The sequence below is a fragment of the Hirsutella rhossiliensis genome, assembly GCF_020360975.1.
Source record: "Hirsutella rhossiliensis strain HR02 chromosome Unknown scaffold00017, whole genome shotgun sequence".
Taxonomy (NCBI): domain Eukaryota; kingdom Fungi; phylum Ascomycota; class Sordariomycetes; order Hypocreales; family Ophiocordycipitaceae; genus Hirsutella; species Hirsutella rhossiliensis.
The window spans coordinates 66,452-92,773 of NW_025408683.1; the positions used below are offsets into that span (position 1 = coordinate 66,452).

General features: G+C 47.2%; 4 protein-coding genes across 4 annotated transcripts; 1 reads left to right on the forward strand and 3 right to left on the reverse strand.

Annotated features, from left to right (window-relative positions):
• Positions 1 to 2,981: 2,981 nt before the first annotated feature.
• HRG_10741 (uncharacterized protein) lies at positions 2,982 to 4,039 on the reverse strand (the record flags this gene model as incomplete). Its single annotated transcript, XM_044869211.1, has 5 exons — positions 2,982 to 3,202; positions 3,258 to 3,333; positions 3,390 to 3,505; positions 3,567 to 3,728; positions 3,943 to 4,039. The coding sequence occupies 5 exons, from the start codon at positions 4,037 to 4,039 to the stop codon at positions 2,982 to 2,984; spliced, it is 672 nt and encodes a 223-aa protein (XP_044715560.1).
• A 1,286-nt stretch (positions 4,040 to 5,325) lies between these two features.
• On the reverse strand, positions 5,326 to 5,667 carry HRG_10742 (uncharacterized protein; the record flags this gene model as incomplete). Its single annotated transcript, XM_044869212.1, has 2 exons — positions 5,326 to 5,540; positions 5,598 to 5,667. The coding sequence occupies 2 exons, from the start codon at positions 5,665 to 5,667 to the stop codon at positions 5,326 to 5,328; spliced, it is 285 nt and encodes a 94-aa protein (XP_044715561.1).
• A 2,493-nt stretch (positions 5,668 to 8,160) lies between these two features.
• HRG_10743 (ABC transporter domain-containing protein) lies at positions 8,161 to 13,688 on the reverse strand (the record flags this gene model as incomplete). Its single annotated transcript, XM_044869213.1, has 20 exons — positions 8,161 to 8,392; positions 8,466 to 8,867; positions 8,934 to 8,990; positions 9,044 to 9,281; positions 9,486 to 9,544; positions 9,597 to 9,738; positions 9,798 to 9,862; positions 9,930 to 9,980; positions 10,039 to 10,110; positions 10,173 to 10,296; positions 10,392 to 10,721; positions 10,780 to 10,942; positions 10,993 to 11,381; positions 11,436 to 11,753; positions 11,824 to 12,057; positions 12,105 to 12,393; positions 12,465 to 12,691; positions 12,750 to 13,278; positions 13,402 to 13,535; positions 13,610 to 13,688. 20 exons carry the CDS (start codon positions 13,686 to 13,688, stop codon positions 8,161 to 8,163), a joined length of 4,134 nt encoding a protein of 1,377 aa, XP_044715562.1.
• A 1,220-nt stretch (positions 13,689 to 14,908) lies between these two features.
• On the forward strand, positions 14,909 to 15,196 carry HRG_10744 (uncharacterized protein; the record flags this gene model as incomplete). Its single annotated transcript, XM_044869214.1, has 2 exons — positions 14,909 to 15,051; positions 15,115 to 15,196. 2 exons carry the CDS (start codon positions 14,909 to 14,911, stop codon positions 15,194 to 15,196), a joined length of 225 nt encoding a protein of 74 aa, XP_044715563.1.
• Between the last annotated feature and the right edge of the window lie 11,126 nt (positions 15,197 to 26,322).

The window sequence follows — 26,322 nt, forward strand, 5'->3', positions numbered from 1 at the left end:
GCCCGCATAGCACAACTGACTCTTGGTGCCCCTGCAAATCGCTACGAGTCTGCATACGAGGAAAGGGACGGCATGCTGCGAGTGTGCAGGCTAAAGATGGCGCAAGATGCCAGCAAAGTGATCCGTACCTCGGCTCTGACCAAAATATCGGCAGACATGCCGTGGGGATCTGCTCCCCCCTTGCGGCTCACGATCGGGTCGCCAGGCATGTTGGACTCTCTGCAGTTTGTAGAAGACGAAGAAGCCTCCAAGCATCTGGAAGCTGATGAAGTTGAGATCGAAGTTCACGCGGTCGGCCTCAATTTCAAAGATTGTCTGATTGCGCTTGGATCAATGTACGGCGATGCTCTCGGTTACGAGTGCTCGGGGATTGTCACGCGCGCTGGATCAGCAAGCCAATTCAGGGAGGGGGACCGTGTGGCCATGTCCACGGTGGAGGCCTTCAGGACATATGCTCGGAGCAAGATGCATGGCGTCTGCAAGCTGCCCCCTGAAACTTCGTTCGTAGAAGCAGCTGCCCTACCAGTCCAGTTCATGACTGCCTGGGTATGCATCCACGAACTGGGCCGGCTTCGACAGGGCGAGTCGATTCTAATACACGCGGGTGCCGGGGGAACAGGCCAGGCTGCGATACAGCTGGCAAGTCTGATCGGGGCCGAGATATTCGTCACTGTGGGATCCGTTAAGAAGAAGCAACTTCTCGTGACGGAGTACCGGCTTCAAGAAGACCACATACTCTACAGCAGAGACACGACTTTTGTTGATGACCTGAAGCGCATGACCCGAGGACGCGGCGTCGATGTGGTGTTAAACTCGCTGGCCGGAGAGAGTCTCATGGCCTCTTGGGACTGCGTCGCCCCATACGGACGCTTCGTCGAGATTGGCAAGCGAGACATTCTGGCAGACTCGGGGCTTCCAATGCTCAATTTCAACGAAAACAAGACCTTCTCTGCCTTTGACGGCGCCAAATGGGTGCTCGAGCGCCCCAGGGAGGCGCAGCGGGCAATCGAGGCCGTCATCGACATGCATGCCAAGGGGCTGCTCCATACGGCACGTCCGCTCAACGTTTACAGCATCTCTGACGCCTCCAAGGCCTTCAGGGCATTGGCAGATGGCAAAAGCAGCGGCAAAGCGGTGCTGGAGGTGAAACGAGACACCATAGTCACGGTAAGAGTTGACGTCCCGGTTCCCGGTGCTGCCTTTCTTATGCGGAACACAAGAACTGAAACTGAAACTGGGATCATAGGCCATGCTCAGTCGCGAACATTTGTTTACTTTCGACGAAAACAAGACATATGTGATTGCCGGAGGACTCGGAGGCATCGGCCGCAGCATCGCAAGATGGCTCGCCAGCCGCGGCGCTCGGTGGATGCTGCTCCTCTCCCGTTCTGGAGCCACTTCAGCGACAGCCCGAGAGCTGGTGCAAGAGTTAAAGAGCGCTGGAGTCTACGTGTCCATGCCGGCTTGTGATATCAGTAGCAAAGACGTTTTGGAGAAAGTCTTGGCTGAGTCTGAGCGAGAGATGCCACCCATCAAGGGCTGCATCCAAGCATCCATGGTTCTACAGGTATGTCCAAGAAGCTCTCTCATGGCCCATATCCGCAATTTCTCAACAAGACTACTTCTAGGACGAGGTATTTGGAAAGATGTCGTTTTCCCAGTGGCAAGCCGTTTTGAAGCCCAAGGTCGACGGCTCGTGGAATCTGCACGCTCTTTTGCCGCAGAAACTCGATTTCTTTGTGCTTCTGTCATCTGTTTCTGGCATCTGCGGTCAGCACGGCCAAGCAAACTACGCTGCCGCAAACACGTACCTCGACGCCCTTGCGCACTACCGTGTTGCGCGGGGCCAGCCAGCTGTCTCCATAGATCTCGGGGCGGTCATCTCTGACGGCTATCTTGCGGAGAACGAGGCTATGCGGAATCGACTAATGTCCTATGGGTCCATGCTTCCCATCACTCGGCGTGATATTTACAGCCTCCTCGACTACTACTGCCATCCATCCAGGGAGGTTTTGACGGCCGTTGGGTGCCAATCTGTGGTCGGAATCAACACCAGGGCCAATATAGTCGCTCAGGGACACGAGGAGCCAGATTGGCTGCAGCAGCCGCTATTCAGCACCATGAATCGAGCGTCGAGCGTCGAAAGCCCCCAGTTCGCTCCCGGGGAAGACACGCGAGACATTCGAACGAGGGCTATAGATACCCGGTCCCTAACCGAGGCCGGAGCCGTGGTTGCGGAAGCACTGGTATCCAAGCTGCGGCGCAACCTCTCGACGCTTCCAGATGAAATGGACATGCACTCGTCCATCCCAACGTACGGCGTGGACTCGCTGCTCGCGGTGGAGCTGCGCAGTTGGATCGCCAAGCACTTCGAGGTCGATATTTCCATTTTTGAGATGCTGAGCGGCACGAGCTTTGCCAATCTTGGAGTCGCCGTGGCGAGCAAGATGTCGCACAGTCGGTGGCGCGAGGATCTGTGAGGTTTGTCTGCACATTTCTATGACAGACAGCTTGTGTGCGCCATGGTTAGACAGAGTATTTACTCTATCTCGAGTAACAGTATCCTGGCAAAGCTCGAACACGGAAGACCATAAGTACGAATAAGCAAAAGGTTGTATCTTCGATGACTTCAAGCTCAATTTGCCTGCTTTTCCGCGTGATTTCACTTCGTATACTGCATAAAGCTTTCCTGTAAATACGGACCTCATGGCAGGTGTAGTTGGGTTCAGCAGATATCTTTTTGTGCAGTCAATAAGGTATCTGGAAGAACGTTGCTTCTAGATATGAGCAGAACTAGCTCCAGCAATCGCAAGTCTTACCAGATTCCCCTCAGTGTGATACCCTTACCCCACGACGAAACCGGTCCGGAGTTCGGGGAGACAGTGTAGTAGGGTCTCGCGGCAAGATTGGTAGCATACGAGGACACACATCCAACGTTTCTTCTATGGGAGACCAACGAAGCCTTGGAGCGTATCTCCCGTCTAGCCGGGAGCGGGCCTCGGTCGTCCCGGGGCAAAGGGGAGGGGATGGTTAAGTCCATTCCTTTTCATCATCCAGCTCTTGACTTTTGCAAAGTTTCGACACGTATGAAGAGCCTGAAAATTGGGCATGGGACGATTCATTCTCTCATTCCAAGTGACTAGCAAGGGCGTGACGTCAATGTTGCACATGAGTGCTTGACGTACGTAGTCGACACAGTGGTCTAGCGACAGGTTTCAGTATCTGACCGCTAATCGGGAATCTTTATCTTTGCTTACTGATGTGCGTCTTGAAGACAGGCTCGGGGTCGTTCATGGGATAGTAGTCAGGGCGCAGAGCACGGCGAATCATGTTCTGAATGCATATGCCGTCAACATCGTGAAGCAGACACGAGACAGGGAAGAGCTCACCAGACAGTGTATTTGATGGAAGCCGTCTATTCCAACTAGGTAATGTCCGCTGTCTTTCTTCAGAGTTTTTCCTTGAACTGAAGATGCCTCTGCGCCGATGAGATCAACACCATCAACTTTGCTGCCAAGTTAGCGAAACCGCAATATTTAAGGGGGAACTTCAGAGGGGAGGGTCACCTTCGAGCAATGCTCTCCACGCCCTGTCTATCTCCTTGCTCGGTTCGCCCACGTAATTCACCGCATTGGGAGGCTCCGTGATGAACAGTGTGCCGTTGGCATCAAAGTCTAAATTGCCACTGAACCGATATTTCTCAATCTCTATGGCGGATCGGAGAGGCTCTATGTCGGATCCGTTAGTTCAGTGATGTCTTGCGTGTTCGGACGATGCAGCGTTGAGCCTTACCCAGGTCCGTGTCAAATCCTCTTGCAAATGAGTTCCGTTGTGCAAGACGAGTCGAAACATATGCAACTAGACCGAGTGAAGCGGCCCATAGAATGGCGACTATGGCATAGACGTGAAGTTTTTGGCACCAGCGCCATTTCTGTGGCGTACTTGTACCGCCGCGCAGGAAACCGAGAGTCTCCGGTAGGCCTGTCGACTGCTTCTCTTCGTCCAGAGACTCAGACTCCTGGCTTACTCTCTCATACATGTGGACGGCGAGGAGGAGCCCGGATATACTCCTTGGGTCTTGCGGGGTGTAAGTGAATGTGGCTCGAATTGGGGAAGAACGGTGGGGCGTGATGCGTTCAGATGGAAGAAGTTGGGTCTCATTGCAAAGCCAGAGAGGCTGGCCTGCTTCGTTGTTCCAGCAACAGCTATGGGCCCAAAGTAAGGTGAAAGTGCGGACGAAGTAGTGAGAAACCTGATGGAATCGTTAAATCGGCTTACACGATGCGAATGGCGAGCACGTCATGGCTACATTTAGTAAAAACATGTCCGTCTAGGCACGGTCCACACTCGGTAAGCGGAGCCGAAGACCTTTCAGTTCAAAAACCAAACCGGGTATCCCAGCATCCAGGATATATGTCTCGCACTGTAAGACGAGAAACCTCTGGCCAGTACGAAGTATTGGTGGTTCTGTGATCTTGTGCCACCGCTCTTGCAGACCCTTGACCGTCACCATGCATCGTGTGCGCAGGCTGCCTGGCACGCGTGCATATGCAGGCCTCTCTGTGTTGGGTACAAATTCTCAAGTTATGACAAAATGACTGCAACTTCTGGAAAGTTGGGCTCGCTGGGAAACTGAAGATCGACAGATGGATGGCCATGGCACCCCCTCTACCCCGTCAGCGCCGGCGGCTTGTGCAAAGAATCGGGATAAGATAGATTACTCCACGCAACCACGCCATGGCGAGCGGGGGTTAACACGACCAGACTTCTGCCAACCATGACAACATGGAGCGACGTCGCGTGCCGTGATCCGTGAGCCTTGTACCATCAGCCCCGTTTTGCAACCATCCTACGTGTACATACCGAACAACATTAGGCAAGCCCTTTGCACATAGCCTCGGTCATGTTCTCTGGTGCGGCTTTGGACTAGTCTCATGTCACGATCACGATGCTTCATATCCATAGAGTCGCCGTTTAAAATTTACTTTTATGGCACCAAAAGGTCATGTTGTTGTCTGTTAACCCAAGATTGATATACAAATTTGATGATGTTTCTTAAGCTAGAGGTCAAGGTAGTAAATGACAGGAATAAATGTTGGCGAAAGGCTAATCATTTGATGAAATCGCCCCGGACTCGCTACTCATAACCTAGAGCTGTACTGTAGTCTCCCAGGACAACTGTCCGCCATCCCGTATCATATCTACCACTCGCCATCCAAAGTTTTTAGGTGAACGGCTAAATCCGTATATTCGGCTCGTGTAGTTGCAAGATATTGGTGTCCTTGGAGATTACAGCCCGCCTTGCTGGGACTGACCCTCGGCCTTCTACTCAGTGTAAGTCTTCCAGTTGTTGTCCACGATGGAAGACTCAAGCTTGTCGTCGACATAGGTCTTCCAATTGTTATCCACAATTGACGACTCTACCTTGTCCCGCTTGTCGACGTAAGTCTTCCAATTGTTGTCCACGATGGACGATTCGACCTTGTCGTTGATATAAGTCTTCCAATTGTTGTCCACAATAGACGACTCGACCTTGTTGTCTGTTTGATTAATTAGCTTTATGGATTCTATATCCATGACAATCATGCGCTACTGACTCGCGATGGGCGAAGCAGCCACTAGAGCGGACAGCGAGGCGAGGGCCAGATAGATTCGTTGGGCGTGCATGTCGGTACCGTAGGGGGTTTTCTGCCAAGATTGTACTGCGTTGTTGTTTTTTGAAGGCTAAAGAGATCAAGGTCAAGAGATTTGCACCGTAGAGATATTTGTCTTGTTCAGGCACCTAGAGGAAGCATCAATGATATATAGCCTCATTCATCGTGGCAATCATTTCACTCGCGCACGCAAGTATCCATCTTGATTCCGCTTGTATACCTACGACATAAGTGTCGGCGTTTTCCATTTGAGGACATGGAGGAAGTTGGGATCAAGATCAGACAAGCAAGACGCTGCCAGGTGTATCGTCACTAGCTGCATCCAAGAGGGTGTGGCATTCGAGTGAGCAACAAGCCCAAGATGTCACGTTCCGCAACTCGTTCTCGCTCAACCCCGCAGGCACTCGTAGCCTACGAGCCGCTGACCAGAATGCGACGGTTTCAAGGGCCTCGCTTAAGCCTAGTGGGTGTTCAGGCGGAAACGTGTACACCAAGTTGGAATTGCACAATGAACACTGTGTAGGTTGACCTGGGATCGTCTGGTTGAATGCAAGTATTCGGGGATATCGCAGCCTTGGCCCTCACTCCATAGGAAGCCCTCGCCACCTCGTCTTCCCTTCGTCGGCTCTCTGCACTTCCCCTTAGATCCTCCTATGGCCCATCTTTCCAAAAAGATATCCTTGAGACCTGCAAAATCCAGCCACGCTTCGCCACAGCTCTAACAGCACGAAAGCTGACTCTGCATATGTATGTAACTCCTCCTTCACTATCCCGGGCGCTTTGTTCTACTCAAGGTTTCGACCACCATCACAACCTCTGTGTTTGCGATGAAACCCAAAGGGCCTGGGTAAAGTCAGCTGCCAGACGGAATCACAAGTGCGCCCAGATTGTGCCGCACCAGGCATCCAAATGGCTCGGCGCATACCAAGCTGGGCAGGTCTAAAGAAACGCTTGCTTCCGAGAATCAAGAGAAAACCCTTGAATCGCAGGGGCGCCAGCAAGCTGCATTTACGTCGCTGCGGTCAGCAGAATGTTGCTCGGATTATATGCAGAACGGATGGGAACCTTTGTGATCTCGGTCCTTGCCACATTGAGCCATCGAGCGTCGATCGTGAGGGAATCTTCTTCTCCGATGCCTGGGGCAGACGCAATCTCCCCACGTCGTCTTGCGTAAGCGCTCCTTGGTCTCTGTAGGCCAATTTGGCATAATATTGTGGTCAAATTCGGGAATGGTGTTGACTGCTGTGAGAACGAATCTTTATTTGTCGATTTCTCTTCAATCAGGCCAACTCAATGAACGACCACCATCGTTCATCGCCCGACAGCTCTCGAGCTCGTCTGTTCGGCGATGGAGTTGGCTTCAAGCTATCCCGTACCACAGTTCCCCTTAGCAGGAGGAAATCACCATGTTCCCCCGGTGTCTCATGGCCTTGGAAGGTATCAACACTTGTGTTTGCTTGCACCACCGTCATATTTTATATCAAGTCCCTGAGGTCCGGCGTTGCCATCGCAAGGTATCTTGACACAGACATGAGTATGTGAGGATGAATTCGTTGCTTTGCGAGCAACTCTGGCCAACAACACCATTAATATGGACGGTAGGAGCGGTCCAGCCACTTCTTTCGCTCGAAATGAAAGTCTTCACTGGTGCATTGACGTACGACGAGACCGGTAGCCTCATCCGAGAGCAAAGCCCCGGCCGACCCTTGTGGGTTGGCGACCCAGGCCCGGAAATGGACAGCTTGTGGGATCACATTGAAGCCGGTATTTTCTCAGGTTTTGTTGAAAACTGAAGTGCGTTTCCCGCTGAGAATTATGCAGCATCGACTATTCTACTGCAGGGAGAAGAAGCAGACTCGGTCAGGGACCGCACCACTCTGTATGACGGTTACTGGATGACAGGGTTAGACGTAATTCATCAGGTGCACTGCCTGGTACGCAAAGTTCTCCCAGCATCTCCATCTCTGTCTGAGCCTCCTTCTAATGATCAAGATGAACAGAATATGGTACGGAAAGCTCTGTACCCGGAATATTACAAGCCGCATCAGAGCCAACATACGCACAAGATGCACTGGGGCAAGTCTCCCGAATGTCGAGCAGGGTGAAAGAGGGCATCAAGCTGACTCCGATGCGACACAAGAGCATTGTTTGGATTATATTCGGCAAGCAATTATGTGCAACGCCGACATCACCCCCGTCACCAACAGCTGGCACGAGTCTGCTGGAGTCTTTGGGCCAGATTTCGACACGCGGCACACATGTAGGAACTTTGATGCAGTGGTGGAATGGGCGCTTGCAAGAACAGTTTCGGCCAGACAGGAGCAGGGTCGTGGCTCCGAGACTGCCAGGGACGAGATTAATGTGATGGAAGGAGAACGGCTGAAAAGTTGGATTGCGAAGATGAAGAAGGCTCAGGGGGGGCACGGCCGCAAGAGAGGCTAGGATCGCGACGGTGGACTTATGTTCAGACATTCTAGTCTTAAAGAGTTGTGGTCGCGACCACGCTTTATTTCCATGGCCCATCTCTTCTTGCCTCGCAGAGCTTTGCAAGAGCACCATTGCGGATAGCCAACAGCTCATCTGGCGGCCCATACTCCACCATGACCCCTTGGTCCAGCACTGCCACTCTGTCAAAGGCACTAATACCCGACAATCTATGCGTTACCATGATGACCGTTGAGTTTTGGAGCTCCATCGCGACTATTTTCTGGATCTCAGACTCGGTCGTGGCGTCAACGCTGACCGATTCTAGCAGTCAGCATCCATGCAATGGACTTTTCCGAGAGAAAGGAAGAAGAGGAACAGGTCTACCTGCTAGTCGGCTCGTCGAGCATTATCAATGGGCTCTTTCGCAGCATTGCTCGAGCGAGGCAAAATAGCTGTGCTTGGCCGTGGGACAAGCGCAAGTCGTTCATTTCAGAATCCAGAGCCCGCGCCGCTGTAAGCTCGTCGTCGCCAGCGCCTCGTTGCAATGTCGTCCAGAGGGCTACCCTCTCTAATGAGGCTCGCATTTCGTCGTCCGATGACTCCGCAAGCGGATCTAGGTTCAAGCGCACTGAGCCGCTGAACAGGAAAGGGTCTTGCGTCACGCAGGTGACGTTCTTCCGAATGTCATCTCTGGGAAGTGTAGATAGGTCTATGCCGTCGAGGACGATTCTTCCGCCTGATCCGTTGACCATTCCAAGAACAGAAGAAATGAGAGAACTCTTCCCACTTGCGTGAGATGACTGTTTAGACTTCAAGCTGCTCTGGTGAAGTTTGAAAATGGGTGCCTCTTACCTGCCAGTTCTGCCACACACCGCAACTTTCTGGCCGGGGAGGATGGAGGCGGTGATTCTATTCAAGACGGTAGAGCTTCCGTCCTGTGTTAGCGTTTCAATCGGACGAGCTTGATTCTCGGGGTATTCGCATACTCGTGATAGGATGCTGACCAGTTGTCGAATGTCAATGACCCTTGGGCGGGCCATCCTGACGGCGGCCTCTCGCCTGGATCGACCTCTTGCGCTGTATCCTCTGAGAAAGTCTTCACTCGAGATACCGCACCAAGAGACGTTTCCAACTCAGTCCACACAGTAATCAGGCCAGCTAGAGACTCTCCAAAGGTCATCAGGTTGACTAGGGCAATACCTATAAACCCTGCGCTGATGTTTGACGCTCGCAAGACTATAGGCAGGCTGGTCAAGAGAGTGGCGAGCACCGCCACGATGAGTCCCAGGACAACTGCAAGCCACTGTTGGACACAAAGGAGGAGATAAAAGGGCTTCTGGCAAGTGTCGAGGAGATTGAGGCTCTTTTCGGTGTACCTTGCACCCCAGCCAAAAGCCCGAATACTAATCATGCCGTCGATTGTCTCGAGAACATGAGAGTATAGCGGTGCCTTTGACTCCAGCCTGTGGAGATTCAGCACGCGTGCCGAGGGTTCAAAAGAAAACGCGGACTTACTCTAGCAGCCGAAGCTGGCGGGACGTGCGAAGGTAGAATCGTTGCAGAAAATACAGGACACCAGCCATCAAGGGTATTACGGCTGCAAAGTACGGCAGGGCGACGATGGCCAGCGCAGCCACTCCCAAACAGCCGGCAAACCCTGAGACCCATTGTCAGATGATAGAGGCTTCGTGAAACTCGCGATCGTGGGATACATACGATAGCTCGTATTGACGAGGGCACCAGGCAAGCTTAAATCGACGAGCTGCATATCTTGGCTGAATCTGTTGTCCCGGGTATACGTAGTGAGCGTTCTATAAGCTCGTAGCGACTCGTTGCATAGTCTCATACCTGTTGATGAGTGTGCCCGTGTCGGTCCTCAATATGAAGCCCATGGGAGCTCTGGGCATATTGTGAGCGACTGGTGGCATCTTGGGGCTATTGACTCTTATATGCTTACCGCATGGCTGTCCGCAACACCACCAAATGGAGATTCTGAGCGGACCTTGGCACAATAACGACGTAAAGGTAGCTTTAGGCGCGTGACATTTCATGAGTCTTTGTTCTGCACATTACGACGGACGGTAGACTTACTACACCGCAGTGATGAGACTGACAACCCGGATAGCGGCAAAAAGTGCATACAGTCCGAGCCAGTACGCAGTACGAACGTCTCCGTACTTCTCGTTGCTTTGCGACCACAACGTGAGCCAAGCATCTGGGGCGGCTTATTAGTGTATTTGCCCTGTGCGTGAATGTCGATGGTGTAACCATGCAGTCTGGTGGCACAAAGGGGGGAAGGGGGACCAGTACATTGCATAGATTCGAACGCAGTATTTAGAACCACGAAGAGGCCAAATATGAAGAAGCTCAGCCAGCCGAGTGACGAAAAGTAGTACTTGTAGATTGCTATATCGCCAATCTGTCTGTCTTGCTGGGTAGAGGCGCTTTGGTCGTGGGTCTGCTCCGGCGACCGTTCTGCAGACGGAGCTGACGACTGGAATGTCGTTTCATTTGGTGGGCTTCCAAGAATATCTTTGATACGATGATCAGAAGGGGGAAAGCTGTTGGGCGGGCCCTGTTCTATCATCCGGCCTTGTTCATCGAGAACAACAATGAGGTCAGCCATTTCTAGTCGGTCCACTACATGGTACGGTAAGTAAGCTCAGTGATTTCCACACGTCTCGCAAACTGTACGCACCCATATGTGTTGCCAAGATTGTTGTTGTCCCGAGTCTCCGAAGTAAACCTGATGGCCCAAAGACTCGCATCATTACGACACTTCGAGTGATGGCGTCGAGGCCGCTAACAACGTCGTCGAAAATGGCTATTTGCTTTCGAGAATAGAGCACCCGCGCAATTTCCTGGAGACGTTAGAGAAGAACCGGGCATGCTGGTACCTGCAGTTACTTGCCAGTCGCTGTTTCTGCCCACCACTGAGGGAAACCCCTTTGCTGCCTACACGGGTTGCGTCCCCACTGGGAAGCTGTTGTAGGTCCACGTCCAGGGCGCAGGCCTGAATAACCACATCATACCAGTCAGTCTCGAATTCTGACGGTCCAATGATGCAGTCCCGAATGGTTCCATTGGATATCCAAGGGGATTGGTTGCAAAATGCGACTTCCTTTGAAACGACCCAAACGGTTCCTCCGAGGATCAGCGTCTCGCCCAGGATGCCTTTGAGCAAAGTCGACTTTCCGCAGCCGACTGGTCCAAGAATGAATATGAGCTGCGTGTTTCGAGTGGCCCGCAGACTCGCGCAACGAACCACGGGCTGAGACTCCTGCCACCCGAATGTTGCTTCTTGGACGATGATTCGATCGAAATCTGGATCAACGACCTCCGATGCCGAATTACCCACAAACCGGAGAGGCGAGAGAATCTCCGTCTTGCCGCTCTTGTGCGTAGTCTCACATGATTGACGCAGGCAAGGCTGTCTGACGTCTTTCCAGGAGTCACTGGACAGGAATACCTGGATCCTTTCGAAGCAACCCAAAGCTGCGTATGCTTGAGGGATAGCGTACAATAGCATCTCAAGCGGGGACATCAGAAGGGTGAGGATAGAGAGAGAGGAAATGGCTTGCGATAAACCGAGGGGACCGCCTCCTTGAATCTTGATAACAATTGTAAAGGCCGCAAAAGTGATCAACTGGCATATTATAGATGGGAGATTGCCTTGGAAAATCCCCGTGTTAGTGAATGAGCCGCCAGCGATGCTCTACTGTCGGGGAAGCTGTCGACTCACTCAGGCACACGTTGAAACTCGATAAGCGCCTGAATCTCTTGGAAAGCTCTAGCTCGCGGACTCTCATGCCCTGAATGAGGTCCTGAAGCTTCTCGGACAAGCCTAACATCTTGGCGACTTTCATGTGGCTCAATACGTGCGCGGTGAAGTTGACCCTGTCTTCGATAGCCTCCAGCCAGATTCTCTGTCGAGCAGAAACGTACGTTGCCGCTTTCAACGACAATCCGGTCGTGACTTATCAAGAGTTAGCCATGCATTTCCTTAGAGCCTCTTCGACTCACCTAGTGCCAGGATTACGGGAGCAACGCAAACCGCGCCTAGTTGTCTTTGGAGAAACCACACGGCAATGCCCAGTTGGACGATGCTGGGCCAAATCTCCGCGACAACCAGGTACCAGGTTTCACAAATCCTTTCAACATCCGTCCCAATTAGGGTCATGACCGCAGCATCGTGAGCATCGTTCGATGGCGTCGGAGACTCTGTCAGTTTCTGGTAGATTAAGGCAATCAATCCACCCCGGGTCATCGTCATCAGGCGGTAAACGAGGTGTTGGTAGGAGCCAGTGAAAACCTGCATTCGAGCTTCTGTCAGTACAGCTTCCCTCGGGTAAGCCGCCTGTTCAAGGCGCGTTCCCGGCTTACCGCAATTGCGAAATACACGACGGCCACGGCCCCAATAAGGCCAAAGCCTTTACTGCGAGTGTCGTGGTTGTTGGGGCCGGAGATGTTCTCAACCACCCATTCGATAATAAACGGCTGTGCAAGCCGAAAGGCAACAAGCAGCAGTCTGGGAACAGCGATCTTCAGGGCTTCGCAGCGCCAGGCCTGAAGCGTAGCCAGGGCGAGGCTGTGCTTCCGTTTCTGATTACCTGTTGCGAGAGGGTCAGAAAACCGAGGCTTGCTTCCCGGTGAGGGCTGCAAGCCAACATTTGTCCCACTCAACACTCAACTCGGCTGCCAGTTTGTCCGAGGCTAGCTTTTCGTGGATTGAAGAAAGGTCTCCAATGCTGAGAATCTGTCTCGACCCGTGCTTGAGCAGCGAGTTCAACCACCAGAAGAATCCGCGGCCGAAGAAGCCGCTAGTAGCCTCCGATGAAAGGTGACGATGGGTGTCGATCAAAATGTGTCGCTTGTCAGTTGCCTCAAGTATCAGAACAAGGAGCTTGGCAGCGATAGAGGCGGTGAGGGTTGCGGCCACTGCGTCAATATGGCCAATGAGCCAGGCAGTGCGCACGCGGACCAGGTCCAGAAGCAGCGATATGGCCAGGTAACAGGCAATGACAAAGGACGGGCGAGGACTCTTTCGGTGTTCCAGGGGCGATATGACGCCAAGACCCAGCGCAGAACATAATTCCAGGGTAGACGAGGCGACTGAGATTCGAGCTGTCGGGTAGGAGCTCGTGGACCACAGGACGATGAGGACGAGCTGCAGTGACACGTAAAGAGTAATGGCCGCCTAGAACGGCCAATGAGCATTGTTTCCGTATTCATATGCGCCTTTGTTCACGCAAGGGACTGATTAAATGTGACGATAAAAGGGCCGCGGCGAAAATGACAGTTCAAGTTATGAGAGACGGACCAGTTTGGCTGTTAGGAGCAGCGACGGCTTAACCGCGACCGACTTTCTCTTCAAGACACGGGCCGTCTGAAAAGCGACCGCCAACAGGAAGCAGGCGGATGGCACCATGGACATGATGCTCTCCTCGAAAGTCACTAATTACAAAGCACCGAGAATCAGTTCCCGGTATTGAGACACGGAAAGCCGTCCCAGGGATTCCATTCGATACCTGTAAGGTCGAAGCCGCCTCGACAGGTGGCAGACAGAACTGCCGGCCCAAATGCGGTATCGTTGCATTCTGCATTCATCTCCACTCGACTGGGGCATGTCAATTGGTGATCGGGAAGAGGGGAGAGGTCGGCTGAGGCGATGCAGAGAGAGAAGAGAGGAGGGGAGAGGGGAGGACCAAGGCAGATCGCCCACGACGCGCCAATCATATGACGAAGATGAGTATGTGCTTATGTACCGCTGTATGTGAGAAGAGAGGCAAGTAGGGATGGCGCAGAGGCAAGCTTGATGGTCACTATTGTTTTGTTGGTACAGTACTTCCTAGCAGCCGGCAGCCAATGAGAGAGGGAGGAGGTAACTCCGAGGGCATCTTTGAGTCGTCATTTACACCTATGCTACGTCTAGAATGTAGACACTCTAACACACACAGTACAGTGCTCCGGAGACGGGGGACAATAGGGTTGCTGCAAGCCAGTCGAAAGCCAACGACCTACCATTTCTTAGCGACAGCCCTTTCTCTGGACTCCACTCTCTACTACTCCTTTGATTCTATCACCAGAACGAGGGGGAAAGGGGGGAAAACGCGATCCATTCTGTCTCTTTTCTTTACCCCCCTCCCCCTCTCTTTCTGTTCCGCTCTCTATAGACCCTGAATTCACGAAAACTCAGCAAGGCAGCGACAGGCAGAGACTTGAAGGTTCGGGTGGACAATCATCGACCCGGCCGGCGGCGGCAAACACGGAGGCGTCTCCGCTACTCGGCGCGCCGCTAGCCCGGGCAGCAGCGGGTTCCAGACCCACCAACCCCGGACCGGCTGCCGCTTCATGTATCGCCGCCAATCCGAGCGCTCCTACGCCTCACAAGAGCCCGCAACTCATCGTCTTCCTCGCCTTCGACGTCTTCTGCTCGGCAGCTGCCAGCTCGCTCTCAACCGCCCCCACGACACGGCTCGTCGAGGACATTCTCTGCCCGACGCTACTATGCCGGTTCCCGCCACGGGTCTGTTGAGGAGGAGCTGTGCAAGGTCGAGCCTGTTCAGTTCGAGCTTGCCTGGTTGAGCGGCGCCGTCAGCGCCTTGGAGGCCGTGATCGGTATGTTGAGCTGCTTCTGATGGATGTTGCCGCCCCGTGTCGCAACGAATGGCTGACTCTGGAGCTGCTTTTCCCCTTGGCCAGGAGGAGGGGTCGCGTTGCCGTATGGTGTCTGGGCCGACAAGTATTGACACATCCATGGCAATTACACGTTGAGCCCCGTCTTTGCCTTCTCTCTCCTCGGCACCTTCTTGACTTTGGCCTGTAACATGGTTGTCCTTCGCTTCCCGCAGCACATATCTGTTTACTGCGTCCTGCTTTGTTCGGCCCTCCAGATCATTGGCGGCGGCGAAAGTGTTCTCCTGGCCATGAACCTTTCAATCGCCGCCGATATCATTCCCACGGCTGCCAGGCATGTTCTCCTCGTCACATTTGCGGCCCCCCTTGCTTATCCGACCCTTCTCCCTCGCCCCAGGGCCAACTCCTTTATTCGCATGGCCGTTGCAAATTACGTCGACCGCTTTGTCGCCTCGTCTGTCTCTTCGAGGCTCATGTAGTCAGGTTTGACCTGGGTGCCCATCATGATCGTTCTCGTTGTCCTTCCCCTCGGTGCGAGTATCATTGTATTGATCCCAGAGACTCTGCGAGCACATACGCACACCCCTGGGCGGGAGCGTGAGCTGTACGACTCTGACGACGCGCTCAACAAGGGGTCGCTCTTGTTACGCGCCAAAAGCTACCTCAGAAATTGCCTCTCTCGCCTCGGCCGCGCCCTGTCCATCATCGAATCACCATCCGCCCTCTGTGTCTTGTTCGCGTTCGTCTCCGCATCGCCCGTCAGCTTGGGTACCGGCAACTTCATCGTGCAGAACGTCAGCAAGCGCTTCGGTTGGACCTTCAAAGAGGCAGGCTACCTAAGCTCTATCCAAGATCTTGGCGACAGCATTGTCCTCCTGGTTGTTCCTCCGGCCCTCTCTTGGCTTTTTTTGTCGCTGTTGATGCCGTTCCGTCTGTCCACCGTACGAAAGGGCCTCGCTCTGGCTCAAGCCTCTGCGCTCTTGATGACGTGCGGGACGCTTCTCATGGCCGGCCGTCCCGCATATGCTGCCATAGCTGGACAGGTCGTTGTAACGCTCGGAGACGGCTTTAGACTACTGTGCCGCTCAGTCATGGCCTCATCGACATCAAGCAAACGTCGACGCTATACACGATAGGCTCTGTTCTGGCCGGTCCAGCTTTAGCATGGTTTTTCTCGACCGGGATGAAGCTGGGCGGCGGTTGGGAAGGGCTTCCGTACCTTGGGATCAGTGCGCTCTGCTTGTTGACGACACCGTTGCTATTCTCTGTTAAAATCTCGCCAGAGCCGCGGAACTTAGGGCCACAAGGAATAGAATAGCATCTACCCTGATCTTCGAAACGTACTGACGAACCAGACGTGCCGGAACGGACCATGCTACGTAGCTCTGCTGCAAAATTTCACCGCCGCCCCTCCCCCGATAAATCTTACTCCGTCCCCCTTGCACTGTGTCCCAAGGCAGTCTGACTCGAACTCCTCAAGTACTGTAGCCTGTGGCTGTACGACTTGCGCATGGCTGATATCGGGGACCCAGATGAGAACCTCTCCGGATGCAACGACGCCCACCTCCCTCGTAGCAAAGGGCCTCGAGAAATTCCAAAAGTCACTTGGTGATCAGTATCCCCAGGCATGGGTGAGAGGCTGTGGCTTGAGAAGAGTAGCATCATGTTGCAGTTACCCGTTGATCTTGGTGTGGGGCCACAGCAGCCCAACTAAGTGTCTTCGCCACTTAGTTGGCCCAAAAAATCCGGCACAGCCCAAAAAATCCGGCACAGCAGGGTCCTCAATTTGGGGTGCAAAATCAAGGAAATTCTACGCTTCGCTTCATGGTGCCGTCAATGCGACTTCAAATAGCTAAAATATACATGTGATCAATAGCTGCGGATCACCTAAAGACGCAAGTAACAACGAAAAGTGAAAAAATCACGTCTTTGGGCCTATTTAGGAGCTGCCGCCTTCCAGTCGAAGAGATAGGAAGACCGCGTTTGTGAGTCCAAATAGACGTATTATGTAGTAATTTCGCCTGTTGTGCGTCTCTGAGAGCTATTTTATCCATACCTGTGTTCCTGGAGCGTCTGCTGTATCTTGTTGGACGATCGGGTGCGCGGTCGAGGGCATGGTGTATCGACTACCGCTTCAACCGCTGCTAACGGCGGCGATGAGGTATATTCTCTTGCGTGTCGAGTAAATTGTCCTCGTCTTCATCGTCGGCGCCATCCTCACTATGTTTGTCAAGATCGAGGCCTGTGAAATAGACGGTATCGTCACTGCCGGGCAACGACGACATATCTGTAAGTGGGCGAGGTCGGGTCGCTGCGCGCGCCTGACATCTCTGGCGGAGTTATTTCTCTTCGTGGTATCATAGAAAAGGATTCCTTGGATGGCTCTTTGAGCTCCCGCATGAGGTATCGCAACTTTGCTCCAGAGTGTAGAACTCAACGTCTCGTCCCGTAAACTCTAGCCAGGGCTTAAAGTTCAATGTCTTGACTCTGCCATTGACTAACTGCTTCTTCCCGACTTTATAGTCTTCTCGGATCTTCTGCATCTCTCCACGAACTCGTTTAAGATGCATCCTTATCTCCTGGCGCGTTTGAAGCCGGGTTTGCTTTGCCTGGAGCTCCTCATACTCCCGGGTGATGTCGGCCATGCTGGAGCTCGTGATAAACTCTCCGCGCGGCCTGACAATCTTGCCTCTCTTCATTCGATTCGCATACGCCTGGGTTCGGCTATTCTTATCGCTGACTATGCCCTGGGAATGTGACGCCATCGCGATAGACTCGGTGTTCACTTTCGCAAGAACCCGCAAGTTTTCTCGTGATGGCGAGCTCATGAGGGCCCATACCGTTGCCGGATATCATTGAGGGCATCCGCGGCGACTTGGAAACGCGTCTCCGAGGGTAGGAGCGAGGCGTATGCAGGATTGATCGGCTGCTGTTGTCGTAGCTGCTCGTGGAGGATCTTGGTGATCACCGGCGCTGGGTCGACAGGAAAGAGGCCTGTTTTTCAAATGCCGCCATAATGTTATGCCGCGTGAAGCCAGCCTCATATACGTCCTGAAAAGCTGTGAGGAAGTTGACCCGCGAAAATGATATGTTGCCTTCTGCGAGCGACTTCGAAGCGCTTTCTGATGTGCTGACTTTAGTGGCTGGAATACCCCAACATCAAGCGGCTGCATGAGGTGGGTGGAATGTGGAGGAAAATAGCAATGATGATATCAAACTTGATACAATACTCAGCAAAGTCAAGGGTGGTATGCCCTGTAAAGCCATCCACAACAAGCAATCGGTAGATCTTCTCGTCGTCAGGCCGTTGGTTTGGCGGCGCCTCACGCGACTCATCCCCATGTTGGGGCGCCGAAGATGCTCGTCACAGCCGAACCACTCTTCCAGCGAATTTCCTGACTGTTTTGCTTGCGCTGACGATGCCCAAGACCAGCAGTTGAAATGCCTTGCCCACTCAAGGTGTATCTCTGCGTTGGAAAAGCCAGTTGGCGACTGGGCAAACCGTACGCCTGTCATGATGTCGATGCCGGCCCAGTTGGTGGTAGGGTAATGTTGGAAAACAAGCCAGGGTGGAAGAGAGTCCCCCACTGCGTTAACTGAGGCAATTACCGTGCAGGATTCTCGGTTTGCTGGGTCTAAAACTCGGGGCCGGGTGCTCTTGACTCTAGTGGTGCGCGTGATGAGAACTTGGATGCGTTCTCGCAGGCACCCAATGCGTATTCCGGCCTCGTCTTCATTCCAGATCTCTGAACTGCCAATACGGTAGCTGGTGATGATTTCTCGAAGCTTTGAGTAGAAAAATTCGACTTCTTCTACCCCGTGGGCTTCAAAGGACTTCCGGGCTCGTTCAACTGCTTTGAGATACGTCTTCGCGATCGCAGGATGACTTCCACGCCAATTGTCAAGCCAACTTGACGAGACCGGGCGGGCATTGGGATCTCGACGCATTCTTATTGCATTTGCAACAGCTTCAAGTTGCTCTCTCGTGGCGGGCATGCCGGTGCGTTCCATCCACTGTACATACGCAACCAGGGCGTCGTCTTCGTCCTCCGTCAGCGCCAATGGACGCCCTGGAGCACGGAAAGGGGTTTCTTATAAATTAATGGCTCTCTGTACGGATGAGCTCTTCACATTGTAACGGATGGCCGCATCTCGCACGGAAAGAGGCGTTCTTTTTGGTGTTGTTGAGCGACGAACATCGGCTCTGGGGTCGCGACGAGACGCCAGAACGGCTTTGCTGCCTCCAGGGTAGCCATGTTATCTGTCATAATGTATTCCGGCAAAAAGATACGTAAATAAAGTCAAGTTGCGCGAGAAAACGCGGTTGAGATGCATAGGGTTGACGTTTTGGAGGTGGGCTGCTGTGCCGGATTTTTTGGGCTGTGCCGGATTTTTTGGGCCAACTAAGTGGCGAAGACACTTAGTTGGGCTGCTGTGGCCCCACACCAAGATCAACGGGTAGTCTATTAACATTGTTTGCTCGCCGGGCAAGGGGCGGGCACGATGAAATTTTATCCATCAGGCATACTTCTCTGAATTTGCTCGCTCCATTGTCTTGACTCGTCATTACCGGAATCACTCTTCGGTGCCGTGGATTGGTTGTCTTGCTCCCTGCAAGCTTTGAATGCAATGTGTGGTCTCTTGTTAAAAAAAAAAAAAAAAAAAAAAACCCTTTCGGCAGGGCCACCTCGTCAGGCCCGAGTTCCTTCTACACTGCGAGGAGACAAAAGTGTCGATGACAAGGGAGACGGAGATTTCTCGAAGGAGGATAAGCGAGAGCGTGTTCCAGACCATTCTATGTGCCTTGGCGTGGTTGGGTACATAAATAGCGTAAAGTCGGTCGTTGCAAATTCCCCGCCGCCCCCCACCGCCTTCCGCTTTAGGTAACTCCTTTCCCCTTTTAGCCCGTCGCTGTAAATGGGATTACTATAAGAACACCCGCCTTCCCCTTCTTACTCCTTATCTAGCTAAGGGTATAGGGGATTTATATTATCTATAAAGGGGTTATAGATTCGCCGGCTTCCTTACTATCGAATACTTCTCTTCTATATATTTATTTTCTACGATAAGTACTATAATAATAGACCGAGTAACTCTAAATAAGATATACTACTAGCCCTCGCTAAGTTAAGGCTATTCGTCTTATTAATCTATTATTATATAGAACTTCCCTACCTCGCCTACTCCCTCGCTAGCTACTTTAGGGTATTGCGACTCTAGATCTAGTAGTAAATCGGGAAACCCTCGTAGATCTAGCTAGAGCATCTTAGAGCCCGACCGCGGGACTCTTAGCGTTAAATCTAGTACTCCTATCCTTAAGTCGACGGGCTTAGAGACTATAAGGAAGGGATTACCCTCGTGCTATATATAATCCCTAGAACTTACGACTAACCGAGCTATAGATGCCGGCCGTCTTTAATATATTTTCTCTAAGTATAAAAGGGTAATTAGTAAGTAAACTAAGCTACGTTTACGTAGTATCTTAGTATATAAAGGTAATTCTAGCACTTATAGCTACGATAGGAATAAGCACCTTATATAAGGATTTTATAGAGAACGAAATTTCTAAGCTTACTTATTTTATAGACTAGTAACGGACGTTTCTTAAAGTAGTCTATAAACCGTCTAAGGTAACCTAACTACGCCGAAGCTAGTAGAAGAGAAAGTTAACGCTATATACTACTACTACGGCTTTATATTATACTTAAAAGAAATATATTTCGACTATTACTAGTCGGGAATATAAGTTCCTATATTTAGGAGAGGTATAGAAAGTATAAAATAGATCTATCGAATTTAACGTTATTTAGAAGCTAACCTAGGTATCTATTAACGATCTTTAGGGTAAGTAGGTAGTAGAAGAGGCCTAAGAGCTTACTATAAATAAATTTAGTTAAGTTATATAGGAAAAGGTAATAGATAGATCTAGCTATTATAATATAGATACTAAGTCTAAGTAAAATAGTAAAGCTACTTTAAAAGAACCTTAACCTCCCCTTTTACTTACTACTTTATTAAGAATAAGTATAAAATTTTAATAGTAAGGGGTCCTTAAATAGCGTTAATAGGGCTATTAGACTAATATTATACTTATATAATACTTCTCTTTTACTTATATAGGCGTTTCCTATACGCTAGAAAGTTATATTAAAACAATAGCTATATATTCGCTAAGTATTCTTTTTTAATAGACTATTACTAATCTTTATTAACCTTACTTCTATATACTTTTAGCTCTTTAGTATAGACTTATAAAGTAGAATAAATCTAAAGAAACTTATTCGTAACTATAAAGGTATTTACCCTTAGTATAGGTCTAAGTATTAGCTTAGACCTTAGCCGATAGCGTTATAGGGCAAGGCAGGCTATATATATAAACGCGTATTTAATAGTAGTAGGCGCGGCGTATAGTTAGATCCTATATAGCTTATTATTATAATATAATAAAAGGCACCTATAGTATAACCCTCTACCTACCCTATAATAGTATAAGCTATTTTAATAGGTAAGATCGCACCCTTATAAATATTAGCCCGTTAAAGGGATAAGACCCTTAGCGCTTCCTATCTACCCCCCCCTTAAGTATACTTAAAGGCTTTATAAAAGCGCGGATTATTTAATTAAATATCTTCCTTAATTATAGTTAATTTAAATATTTATTTTTCCCCTTTAAAGTAAAGGCCGCTAGTTACGCGACTCTAGTAGTATAAGGAACGGTGTTCTTACTATAAATAAAGCAGCTATAATATACTCTCCCGATTATATAAGCTAATAAGTAGTATATTAATTATAGATAAAATTCTATACTATAGAGCAAGAATCGCTCGTTATTTTACATGTTATTATACATTAAACGGGTTGCCGGTTATCGTATAATCGGAAATCGAAGGAATAGAGCTAGCTTAGAATACTAGCTAAGACCTCTTAAGAACACCGGCACGACTAACCTCCTTTAAACACGAATATTAGTAGAATTAAGACACTTCTAGCTATACTCGAGGTATTACTAAATTCCCTAGTCTTAGGGCTATATAGCAGCCTAAACTCGGTCCCGAAAGATTCTTCCGTTTAGCTATAATTGTCTATATAAGGCAGTATGTCCGCTAGTAGATAGAGATAGAATTATTAACTTTAATACCTCTTCTATACACTAATACACTACTAATAAATTCCGTTGAAAATCCTACCTTATACTCCTTCTTCCCCTCTATTATATAGTCTTACGTGATTCCTTAATTTCCTAAAATTCCGCTTTTGCTTATATACCTTAAGAGGTTATAAGCCCGGCTTACTTCTTTTAAGCTAGGAAATTAACTTATACCTTTGAAATTACTTATTAAAATATCCGACTAAAATTTCTTTCGAAAATCCCCCCGACGACTTCTTCTACCTTCCTACGCTCTTAAACTCCCGTCTAGACTTCTCGATCCCTATAAACGAAATAATACCGAATTTATATAAAATAGGTAGATAAAAAGAATATAAATTTTCTAGACTTAAGGGAAATTTAAATTATACTCTTTAGACTATAAGGATAAGAGCTATCCTTACTAAGGAAAAGCTTATCGCTACCTTAGAGCAAGAAAATTATATAAAGACTATAGAAGCTTTATCTTAGATTTTTCTTTAAGTCGAAGATAGCCCTTTAATATAAATTAAGCATTTAATAAATACTAAAGCTGCTTAGGATAAGCTTATAAAGCTATATAATCCGTCGAATTTCTCGTCGAATTATTTACTTATAAAGCAGTTCTTTAATCTTAGTCCCTCGGGCTCTAATTTAGAGAAATACCTTTATAAGGTAAAGGAAATCTATAAGGATTTAAAATCCTATAATATAGAAATTCTAGAAGTTATCCTTATAGTATAGATTCTTAATTGCGTTAATAAGGAATTTAGAAGCTATATTATAAATATTACGTAGAGCCTTAGGTATAATTCTATAGCGTTTACCCTCGAATCCCTTATAGCTAGTCTTTTAGACGAAGCTAGAAGAATAAAGGATATAGATAAATCTTCGGAGAAAGCCTTCTTAATATAAAGGAAGCCTTAGAAATCCTATAGAAATTCTACGGATACTTCTTATTATAAGGAATATAAAAAACCAGGGCATTTTATAGTAAATTGCTATAAATTATACCCGAATAACGCTCCTGCTTATTAGGTTTTAAATAAAGGAAAAAAGGATAATAGGACTTAAATTTCTAAAAAGAGAAAATCTTCTTCTTCTTCTTCTAGGAAGAAATCCCCTTTAAGTAGTATTTCTACTACTAATAAAAGAAGGAAAGCTCGAATTATAGAGCTAGAGTCCGATTCGGACGATAGTAATAAGGTCTTAAATATAGCTTCGTAAGAAAATAATATAGACCTAGATATTAACCTTATAGACCTCTCTAGGGCTCCGACCCCTATATAAACGTCTAAGGATTTAGAGGTAATTTTAACCTCTATAATTACCCCTATAGTAGAAGCTAATAAAGACTCTCTTTTAGGACCTCTAAAAGCCTTAATTCCTAGAATAAAGGAATTAGTCTTAAAGGTAAAAGAAGGAGGATTTCCTAGTTATAAGAATAAAAGGATCTTTAATTTTATATATAATACCGGAGCTACTAGGCATATAGTATTTAATAAGAATTTCCTTATTAACTATAAAGAAATTAAGTCTAAAGTTACTAAGGAAAAGCTTCCTTTATATTAGTAAAAGGAAAGGGGGACTTAGTATTTAAGTTCCTATATAATAGAAAAAGGTATATCCTTAGAGACTGCTTTTATATACCTAAATTAAGGGTAAATATACTATCTTAATCTTATTTTAATAATACCTATGCCTTAATAGGAGGAAATAAAGTCCTTTTATTAGATAATAAGGCTAAGGTCCTTATTAAAGTATTTCTTAGAAATAAATTATATTATATTCCTATAGAACCTTTATTAGAAAGCTAATCGATCCTTATTACGTCTTTAAAAGCAAAGGATATAGATTTTTATACTTAGTACTTACGCTTAGGGTATATAGATAGTAGGGCTATTTTAGAAATATTAAAAAGATATAATAAGGATATAAAAATACCTTTAAAAGAGGAAAACAAAATAAGGCAGTGCGAAATATATACTAAAGCTAAAGCAACGAATAGGGTTAATAAATAACCCTTATATAAGTCTTATTCCTATTTAGAAAAAATAGTATTAGATATTTAAGGGCTAATTAAAGTGCTTACTTATAATAAATATTACTATTATATTTCTTTCCTAGATATAGGAACCTAATATCTAGAAATATACCTTCTTCGAAGAAAAGGGGAAGCTTTAGATAGGTTCCTAGAATTTAAAAATAGGGTAGAAAATAACCCTAAAAATACTAGGATTAGAGAAGCATTTTCTAATAATACTAAAGAATTTATATATAAAATAAAGCTCTACTATAAAAAAGAAGGAATTACCCTTAATTCTAGTCCTCTTAGGACGCTTAAATCTAACGGTAGAATAGAAAGAATAAATCGTATAATATTAAAAAAAAGTACGAGCTCTTTTATTTACTACTAGGCTTCCTAAATACCTATAGGGAGAAGCTGTTTTAATAGCTACCTATTTATATAATAGATTACCGTATTCTACGATAGGATTTAAAAGTCTTATAGAAAAGAGGGATAATATAATACTACCTTTTAAGACCTTAAATAAAATTAAGACCTTTAGAAGCCTTATATATTATAAGAATAAAGACCTTAAAGATAAGCTAGATAATAAAGCTTTTAAGGGAAAAATAGTAGGCTATTTAGAAAATGCATATAAAATCTAGGATTTTTCTAAGAGAAAGATTACTATCTTTATAGATATTACTATACTAGAAAATAAATTTATAAAAAATCTAGAAATCTCTAGTAGTAATAATACCTTTGATTTTAATTTTATTTTAAATAAAGATAAGCTAGAAAGCTATATCCGTATAGAGAAAGCTATTAAAGAACCTAGAAATAAAAGTCCCTCGCCCTTTATAGAAGAAGAGTCTCTAAATAACGATCTTATTCCTACTACTAGTAAAATAGTAGTAGAATTACCTAAGAAGCTAGAAGGGTTCGATTTTAACTATATCGAATACCCTAACGTTAATTTATTTCTAAACTACGATTTTATATAGTTAATTCTAGTTAGTATAGAAAATTAGGATCTAAAAATTCTAAAGACCTATAAATAGGTAATAAATAGCCCCGAAATAGTATTTTAAAGAGAAGCTATAGTTAAGGAAATTATTTAGCTAATTTAAATATAAAACTTAGGAATTTTCTAACCTCCTTAGGGATAGGGAGGCTATAAGAGGCCGCTAGGCCTATACTATTAAGAAGGATAGTTAAAATAATATAATAAAATATAAAGCCCGTTTCGTAATATAAGGATTTAAGTAGATCTATAGCTTAGATTTCCTAGATATCTACTCGACTATAGCTAGACCTAAATCTATTAGAATTCTACTTATTTTAGCTATTATCTACGAATTCAAAGCTTTATAAATAGATATAATAAATGCCTTCGTATATACCGATATAGATAGCGAAGTATATATCGATCTTCCTATAGGCTATAAAGAATACGCTCTTAAAGAATATTATTTAAAATATAGATTAGCTTATAGAGCTAAAGGAATTAAATTAACTAAATTCCTAGACCTATATAAAACCGGTTAAATTAAAGCAAAGTTAAAGAAAGCATTATATAGCCTAAAATAAAGTCCTAAGCTCTAGTATAATTATTTAAAAATTATACTTAATAAACTCGGATTTCTTCCTCTTTTAATAGATAAAGGAGTATTATAAATAAGGACTATAGTATAGCCTTAGTAGTTTACGTCGACGACTTTCTTATAGTAGGGCCCTTTAAATTTATAATAAAAGAAAGATTATTTAAAGAATTATCTAAATTCTTAGATTTTACTATCTTAGGAAATATAAAATACTTCTTAGGTCTAAATATTATAATAAACCGAGAAAATAAAGAGCTATATATATCCTAAGAAAATTATACCTTAAATAAATTAAAAAAATTTAATAAAGAAGGTTTAGGAACTTTAAATTTACCCGCTATAGTTATCGCGAAGTATAGCTTAATTTCGTAGTTCTTAGAGATATCCCTTAGTAAGAGGGACTAAGGAAGCTAAAAAATAGGTTTTAAGGAAGGAGCTAAAAGGAGGTATAAAGAGGAGGGTAAGGGTAAGAGGGGAAGTAAAAGTAGCGATAGCTTCTTATAGAGGTAGCGAGAGATAAGACGGATATACTAGTAACGGCTAGAAAGGAGGGGAAAAACTAGTAAAAAGCTCGGTTGTTAAAAGGATATTAGTAGCTTCTTTAAGTAGGATCTTCTTTATTAATTAAGATATTAAATAGGTATAAAGAGGGGCGTTAAATAGAGGAAAGAAGGATAATTAAGGCAATATAATAATTCTTCCCCTACTATAATTATTGCCCCTATAAGAATCATATATCTCTGCCCTACCTATCCGACCCCTTACTTTTAATTTTACCTTTATATATTTTTATATACTTCTCGTATTACTCTTTATAAGAGTTATAAGCCTAGGAGGAATAGTATTCCTATACCTTCTAGCTACTAT